General features: G+C 33.5%; 3 protein-coding genes across 15 annotated transcripts in view; 2 read left to right on the forward strand and 1 right to left on the reverse strand.

Moving 5' to 3' along the window:
• Window positions 1-6,289, forward strand: part of LOC142352205 (uncharacterized) — a 41,792-nt gene extending 35,503 nt beyond the window's left edge. For 8 of the 9 annotated variants that reach the window (XM_075404637.1, XM_075404634.1, XM_075404635.1 and 5 more), the window contains one exon: window positions 5,584-6,283. In XM_075404637.1, the coding sequence (XP_075260752.1) occupies window positions 5,584-6,195 (612 nt within the window). In that variant the 3' untranslated portion in view covers window positions 6,196-6,283. Of the gene's footprint in view, window positions 1-5,583 lie in introns of all 9 variants that reach the window. The other variant, XM_075404641.1, reaches the window with a different exon arrangement.
• The window catches only part of LOC142352235 (nucleoporin p54-like), a 608,913-nt gene that overhangs the window by 285,518 nt on the left and 314,162 nt on the right, over window positions 1-9,233 (forward strand). The gene's annotated exons all lie outside the window — the stretch shown is intronic.
• The window catches only part of LOC142352231 (nephrocystin-1-like), a 181,398-nt gene that overhangs the window by 131,151 nt on the left and 41,014 nt on the right, over window positions 1-9,233 (reverse strand). The gene's annotated exons all lie outside the window — the stretch shown is intronic.

Raw genomic sequence — 9,233 nt, forward strand, 5'->3', positions numbered from 1 at the left:
AAGTCTTGCAACACCAGGAAGAATTGCGCCAGGCGTCGGGGAGCTGCAATTAAGCGACAGCTCGTATGCATGGAAGACTCCGATTGTGATGAGGGATCATTTTGCAGCGATTTGAAAATTTGTGTAATTGGGGAAAGAACGTAGAGAGGCATCCCCTTAGAAAAACTTTGAACTAAACTTTGAGTAACTAAATGTATACAGTTAAATTCCTGAATATTCTGAAGGCATTTAAACTTTAACATTTCGGTTATATTTTTAATTTACATGTTTGGAAGAAAAAAAAGAATTAATAACGCATGCAAAAATTATGCCTTGTAAAACTAAGCAAGTTAGACTATGGCTTCAACATTTGTTGATAATGGTTTAACTCGGTCAATTGGCCTATCCTCAGCCAATTAACAAATGAATATCTGGAAAAACAGTAGTATGGATTCATAAAAATTTTTATTTTCGAAAAAAGCGGTTGAATCGTTTTAGAACATATTTCAGCTTGAATATTAAACCATTCAATTTGGGTCATAATAACAAAAAACCTGAATTTTTAGGGGTACAGATGTCGTTGGCGTTTATGGTTCATCCGAAAATGATATCACTGCGAAGCCACAAATCAACAACTATTCTTCAAGCAGAAAAATTTTGGTTGAGTTCTCGGGAAGATTGATAACAAATGTTTCTCAAAGCTGGTTTTTTTTCGGTTCAAGCCTCTTCCCGTGCATCAAGAAAGTGGATTTGAAAATGATACAACAAAAAACATTTTTGCAATTATACGGACGGTTGGTTTCACAGAAAAGAAGAAATTTGACACTCACTAATCACTTGGAACATTAAAAAACTTTAGTTAACGCAAAAAACGTTCAGTGTATAAGAAAGAACCCCGTTTGGTGAAGGCGGGCCTTTTATCACGGTTGGTCATTAAATTGAACAAGGCGGCTCGGTAATGTGCGCTCGCACATAAGGTTCCGACCCCGCTCATCCACAATTTTGGCATAATTGTCTACCAAATGAGGAACAGATAGAAAAACACAAAAAATTCAAGTATTTTTCAAAAAAAAACCGGTGTATGAACGAAAAAATAGCCTCCAAAGCAAATAACTCAGTGGAGTAAAAATGATGCATTAGATTGATGAGATATGCCGATATTAAGAAAGCGAGCGAAGACAAACGGCAAAATCAAACAATAACAAACATTAATTACATCAAAAAATTTATGTCCGTTTTAAAAAACAAAAATTAATAACAAAGTCAAAATAGCGTCAGATAAAACTGAAAATAAACAATCAACTGGTAAATCACCAGAAAAAATTGGTTATTCACCAGTTCATAAAAAGGCTTGGTAACAATTAGATAATAAAGAACAGAAACTTTAAAAAAAAACAATTAATTTCAAAGTAATGAAAACCATTAGGAGTCAACTAAACTATCCCATCGGCTTACAATTAACAATGTTTTTATAGAAGGGAATTAAGAACTCTTGGTATTCAATTTTTTATGCAGTTACAAAAAGAACATCAAACAGACAACAAACGAAAAATCATTGAAAACTTGCCAGAAAATGCTTTGGAAGCCGTTAAGCCTTACTTTGGCCCCCAAAAAATGTTCGATTGCACCTTCGTTGAACACAGATAATGTAATATGTGGCCGGTCATTAATGGAAATAAGCAACAATTAGAAAAAGAAGAAAAAAATGCAAAATTATGTAATACTTGTTTTTTTTCGAAAAAAATTTATTTCCAAAGACATGAAAGCCGTTAATTACAAAATGAAAAAGTTGAACAGGTTCGTGCATTCTTCCAAAGGAAGCCCTTGAGACCTGCAATTATCCAGAATTTGTCTTACGTATACAAAAAGGACGTCAAATAGGACAAAAATCAAAAACTCAATTACCTTTTTTGTGAAAAACCCGTGTGGAAGCCAGTAAATTCATAACGAATTCTCTTAAAGCATTAGATTTTGTGACACCAGCCCCTTTTGACACCTTCTTTTGAAATGTATTATGTCACCTCTCATTAATGAAACTAGGTAACAATTAGAGAAAAAAGAAATAAAAGCAAGATTATGCAAAACTTGTTTTTATCGAAAAAAATTTATTTCCAAAGACATGAAAGCCATTAATTACAAAATGAAAAAATGAATAGGTTCGCTTAATCTTCTAAAGCAAGTCCTTTTCAACTGAATTTATACAGAACATGTCTTAGGTCTACAAAAAGAACGTCAAATATGACAAAAATAAAAAATTATATTACTTTTTTTGTGAAAAACCCGTGTGGAAGCCAGTAAATTCAAAACGAATTGCTAAAAGACTTTAGATTTTGTGACACCAGTCCCTTTTGACACCTTCCCTTGACATAAACAATGTCATCTTTAACCTTTAATGAACGAGACCAGGTAACAAACAGACAATAAAAGGAACAAAATTGCGAAATTGAAATATTTTTTTTTATTTTGGAAAACAATTGCTTTCAAAGTCATGAAAGCCATTATTTATCTTCTAATATCAGAACATCGGCTCATCTACTCTTCTAGGAAAAGCCAATCAAATCGGGTCATTGAGCAGGAAATTAAATACGACTAAAAAGACAAAGTAAAAACGACAGTTAAAGACAAAATTAAAAAATTCAATTAAATTCTTCGAGAAAGTATTGTCGGAGCGGTATCTATATCTTTAAGGATTTAAATATTATCAATTGTGTGCTATTTTCAACACAAAAAATGTGATATATGAGCTGACAATAACGTGATAATTTGACAAAGTTAGAAAACATGAAAATTGGGCAAATAACCAAAAATCAAAAAAATTTTCTGAAATCTAGTAGTATCAAAGCCAGAACACTATAACTTAAGGCGTAACAACGCAATAAAGACTAAATTTGAATTCAGCAGAAAGAAGGAACATTCTTCGATTGCTGACACTAAGCTACAAGTTGACCTAATTAAGAGAAAAATGGAGGCAAATTTCAATAATCCTTTTTTTGTTTAAAAATCAAATATTTTAAAAGTCAAAACGACCATAAGCTTTCAAGCAATCAACTAGATAAATTAATTTCGAGCTAACTAGAAAGCCAATATGACCTATCACTAGTGAGCTTTGATTTGAAATGTTCTGTTATTTAATTAATATAAAAATGATCGAATTTTTTTTTAAAAAAAACCGAGTGATGACAATCCGAATTGTTCTTTGGATTGCAACGGTCCAAGATTGGTACAGAACTAGTCCTGCTAATGTTGACTGTTCATTGGGAATATTTAATTATTGGAATGTCATTGATTTAGGTATTTTGTCTGTTAAAAAATCAAAAATAAATGCTGCGTTTTTGATAATCAACGAATATAGTTAGCAAAAAACGGCAAAGTTTTATTTAGAGAGCGCTCTCAACGGAAGTTGAAGTAAAATTAGCCCCTTTTTCAGTCTACAACGATTGTATTAGTGGTGTTTGGGTGTGTACTTCCTGCAAATTTAATCAGAGTGGACTAAAGAAACTTATTTCGTGCTGTTTTTGATGAAAAAGTCTGAACTTTGTGAAATTTTTAGCCGGAATTTGTGACCAAAAAAACTCATTGAAAATAGACGACAATGTATTTTGTCTTTAAACGTAAAATCAACAACATTTTCATGAAAAGTTTTATTAAATTTTATCAAAATTGGCGAAATTTTAGTCAAAAATTCCGAAAAAAGGTGAATGAAATCAACGGAATTCACTCTATTTTCTCGAAAGTTTAAACCTCGATATCTCCCTGTCAAAAACGAAAATCAAAAAAATCTTTTTAATTCCATATTCTACGCTGTAGAAACTTTCTAATGATACCAGTCTCAACTCTCTACGATGAATATATCGATCGGCCAAAATTGACTGAACAAAAAAAACCCAGTTGAGTATATAGTTCCTCCCCCCTCAACAGGGGTCGGAACAATAAAGAAGCATACTGCTGTTGGATTTATTCCAAATCTTATTATTGTTTTTCTCGGATCTCACGGAATGATTTTTATGATATCCTCGTTTAATTTGGATTTGAAGTGTCAACATTCACGCTGCCGTGGCATAGTTCTAAGCATTTACCTTTTGCATCAAGGAAATCAGTATCCAATTCCTATTTGTTTATGCATCTTAGATATAGGGATTGCGATCCAAAATATTTGTATAACGTTTTACGTGTAACGCATCCTAAATAAGGTCTATGTAAATTCACCCGGAAAGTTTACAGGAACGAAAAATTGGAGGTAACGATACCCGTAAATTTTCCCGCAAAAAAATGATACGTGCAAATAACTGAAAACCATTACCTACAAATTGCCCGCAAACTCAAATTAGCTGATTTATACTAGGCATGTAGAATTTAACGCGAGAAAATTTTTTAAAAATTCAAGGTCAGTAGGTAATTTTTAGGCAATTTTATCACGAATGGCAGCTAATGCAGTTTTTTGCAGGTAGACTTAAGGTTAGTTGCATTAAAAAATAGTTAACTTACAACTTCTAGGTAGGTTCACCCTCATTTTATTATCATTTTACCTGCAAATTTTATAAAGTGACATATGGAACAATATATGCAATTTAAGTTTCAGCAAGCTAAAGTATAAATTTAAACGCACGCACGTTCACGTACGCAAACAAAGACACCCACACACATGCACACAAACACGCACGCACACACACACAGACACACACACACACACATGCATACACACACACCGCATACACGCACACGCACACACATGCATACACACACACGCACAAACACACACACACACACCCCACACACACACACACACACACACACACACACACACACACACACACACACACACATATATATATATATATATATATATATATATATAACTTTTACTCTATTGCTATTTTTATGTGCTAAGGTGCGATAAAAAAGCTCAACATTTTAAATTCGAGGTCAAAACCCCCCGGGTTTTGACCTCGAATTTGTAGAGGTTCTACACATTTTGTAGAGGTTCTACATTTACAGATTGTACTAGCTAATCAGGAATCTTGCAAATAATCGCAGGAATCTTGCAAGATTCTGAGTTCACCTGGAAATCTATTCTCATTTTTGTTTAGAAATGTCGAAAACTCTACTAAAGACATTGATTTTTATTCGATTTTCTTCCGCCAAGCAAGTTAAACAAAAAAATCGAATGCAAAAAATTGACCAATATTTGTGAAAGAGTTACTGTAGTTATAATAATATCGTTTTTACTGATCTGATGAAGTCAAAGAGAAAGTGCTTCTTCAAGGAACAAACAAATAGAGACTGAAATTGATATATATATATATATATATATATATATATATATATATATATGTGTGTGTGTGTGTGTGTGTGTGTGTGTGTGTGCGTTTGTATGTGTGTGCAAAATTTAAAATACACCACCACTTAGAGCAAATGGTCAGAGCATAGCCATTTCGAACGCTTCAAAATCATTTTACATAGTAACATATGGCTTCTTACTTACCCTTAATCCCTTACCTCTAAATAGAACCCGGCTGTGAAATTCATGGTACCTGCTAGATGGATATATGTTTGACAGTTTGTATATCACAGAGTTATGAATGTTTGAAATAGTGATCATTTCAGGAGCATTTCCAATGCTGTCTGATGACCCCCAAAACAGTTTCAACAATTCAGGCAACTTCATTTGCGGAATCCGATTCTGCCGTCAGTTCTTCTCACGTCAATTCATTTCTCAATTCACAGTCTTCGACGAGTTCCCAAAGTACTCAAAGAAGCCAGCAGCTCTTGCCAACAACCCCTTATCAACTTGTCAGTACAGGAACAAACTCACAAACATTACAACTCCAAGCATTTCAATCAACAGACTGGAACCCCTCGAATGGACCACTGGACTTAACATCAACCGCAGCTTTGATCAGTAATGACGTAAACAACAATAATAGCCGTGAAAATTTGACAACAAAACAGGTATTGTCAGCCACAAGACTAGAAAAGTTATGTTCGGGTCTTGAAGATCAAGAGCGACAAATTGTTCAGATCATTCAGGATTGTGAAGTCGAATTACTGCCGCACGTGAAGTACCGGGCTCCAATTGCAGTGACATTAAGTCTAATGCCTTTCTTCACATTTTACAAACTCATTTTCACGCTTCTCTTTGTGCTCATGAATTTCACCCGCAGGGTCAAGAAAGTATCCACAAGTTACTCTGTAACACACTGTGCAACTGAAATGTAAATTTCGCATACTTTTGAGTTTGTGCCCCCCCCCCCGCAGTGGACGCACGTTACTTTGATACTCAAAGTTTTAACATAATAATTTAAGCAATTGCTATGTAGCTAGGGGGTGCATAACGTACGGGTGCGAGCGCAAAGACTTTAAAATTGATATTAATTATATTTTTGCTCATTTTATGAAAAAATTAAAAATTCATCAATTATTTCAATATCGAAATATGAGTTGACAAAAGATTCTGTTAGCAAACTCAATAATACCAATAATGCTAATAACAAAATCGGTTTATAAAATAATCGAACAACACTTAATCTCTAAAAGGGTCCACCTAAAAAGACATAACATAGCTGAAAATGACTCATTCTATCACTTTCCAAACAGACCATTTTAACGAGTAAATTTACTCGATAGTGTCATTGTTGTTCACGACCACGTTTTAAGATTGAAAACAGTGACAGCTAGCGAAACTGCTCTGGTCCAGAATATCGAACCAAAACGACGTAAGAAATGTTTGGTTTTTAAGGCAACATATCGTCGGTTTCGTCTAGCACATCAAAAATCTTCGGTATGCTCGGTATCTTAGATTCAGTATGTTCGGCATTTAAACGTATGAAACGTTTGATATGTTTGGTTTCAAACGTAAGAAATCGTTTTTTTCCTCACAAAAATTTTTTGTTGATAATGTAGTCACAACGTTATGATAGCTTATTATTAGCAGGCATTTCAAACTTACTTCTGTAAAACACAGGTTACTTGATGAAGTTTGGGCAGGATAGGAACTTTGAACATCTTTTGGGCTTGATGAAGGAACTTTGAACAATAGTTGCCATTCTCTTCATTAATTCACATTCACGCAGTTTCCCGATGATATTCTGGATTTTGAAATCGAATATTCGGACGGTTTTTTACGTTTGAAGACAAAAATACCGACGAGAAAAAAACGTAAAGCCTTATTTTGTCGTTTCTGCCCGGCAAAAACTTCCAATCTACCACTCGGCAATCATTTTCGAAATCAACACAGTCTTTATATCCCATCAAAGATTTAGAGAGTAATGACGATTTGTGAACTAAAATGGTTCAAATTAGCTTCAAAATTCAAAATATCTGTTACATGAATCCACAATGGTTGTTTTTGAGCAAATGTGAACATCAATGATAAAGTCTTGTCACTGTTTTCTATATAATCACTGCTGTCACAGTATCTTAATTTCACAATAGTTAACAACGTGTCAACGGAAACAAATCTAACTTGTAATTAATTTTGGATTTTGGCAAAATTTTCCCGCAAAACGAATTGCAGGAGTACTCTACCCCTTGGATGCTGCTTATGATTGCTATGAACACTTACTTAATCCCGATTAAGAACAAAAAAGATGCATGAATTCGAAAAATTCACGTGCGGTTTAAACTCAATGCAATTAAAATCATTGGTTCTGAAATTCATTATCACTGTCAAAAAAAAAGATTTTGTTAACTCTAAATTTCACTTTCAAAACACTGTAATTTTCAACTGTCTCAGCGTTCAACACTTTAGCCAAGGTAACGCGCTAGGTTTTTTATCACTCTTCATACTCGGTTTAAGTTTTTTAAAATAAAATTACAAGTTTATTAAAAAAGTGAAAGTGAAATTTTTACTTAGCTACCCTAGTTGAGATGTTGATCTTCATCTTGCAAGATCTTGCAATATTCTTAAAAAAATAGCAAAAGTCTTGCAAAATTTTACAACACTATTGTTATCTTGCAAGATTCTTGTGAGTTCGTTTCGGTCAAACTCTGCTCTCGTTCGTCGTTACAGAAGCATTGTAGTTCAATTTATTCAGAAATTGCCTAAGACATAGTTGCGAGTGTTTTAAGAGAAAATTTGAAGCAAAATTACATTGGCTAAATTTGCTTTTTTTAAAATTAAACAACGTGAGTTTAGCCACCTAAGAAATAAAGTCCTGCTCCGCTGAGCACAACAACCAACAGAGAGCTTTTACAAAATTTTAATTTTTTAAAATTTTTGTGGGATCTCCACAATTACACTTTTTCGATCGAAATTACAATGCTGTATTTCTTTCAAAAAGGTTTTTTTTTAATTTTTGGTAAGCATCAATTGATTGAACTTTTTTCGCAATTCCCTTTTAATATTAATATATGTTATTTCTGTCGAATTATTATTTTTCTACTTTGCACAGAAAATTACAAAACAATGCTCCATTGATTGTAAAATTTTACAATAAAGAAAATTATATTGAGAAACCACGCAGTCCTCTCATGCTGATCCTGCTCGGGCATGTTCCAATTGTTTGCATAATTGCACGATGAATCTTGCAAGATGTTGAAAGATGACCCTTCGAAGTCAACTGTGATAATATTATACTGTTTCAGTACGTTTGCAGTAGGTTTTAATACTTATATTACAACACTATTCTATTTTCTGTTCTTGTCTATTGGATTTTTTTTGGTTGCTACAGCTAAGACTTTGCTAAAAAAGACTTTGCCCCGGGTTTTTCGTAACAATTTGCTGTGGAGATCGCGTATCTTTAGCTGCATCTGTTCTGCTGTAATGTTCACATAAAAACAAGAATTTTGTCTTTTAGGTCCTTTACCGTAGTGATTCTGATTGTGCTACTGAGTTAAGTTTTTTCTACTGTTTTTTCGGTTCGTGTTTTCCTGTAACTGAACACGTTTTAACTCCTTTGCAACTCGCTCGTCTGAAAGAACCTTGTATCATTCTTGCATCGTACGTTTCTATTGGCTAAACAGGTGTTCCAATTTTGTGAAAACAATTGAAACATTTTCTGAAGAGTAAAAACAACTTAGGTCAATCACGATTAAAAAAAGAATAATTGAGAAGAAATTACCACTATAGCATCATGATTTGTTTTTTTAGATGATGGAATACAAACAACGATGCAATCACTAAAAATCTGCAATGTGATTCATTTCTCATTTCAAAGACGACACGAAGACATTGATTTTAAACAATTCCTATTAACAAAACCATTGTATTTTTGGTGGAAATTATAATTATTCATAAGATATATTAGGGGAGGCAA

This window comes from Convolutriloba macropyga, chromosome 13 (assembly GCF_964194025.1).
Source record: "Convolutriloba macropyga chromosome 13, txConMacr16.3, whole genome shotgun sequence".
Classification (NCBI taxonomy): domain Eukaryota; kingdom Metazoa; phylum Xenacoelomorpha; order Acoela; family Convolutidae; genus Convolutriloba; species Convolutriloba macropyga.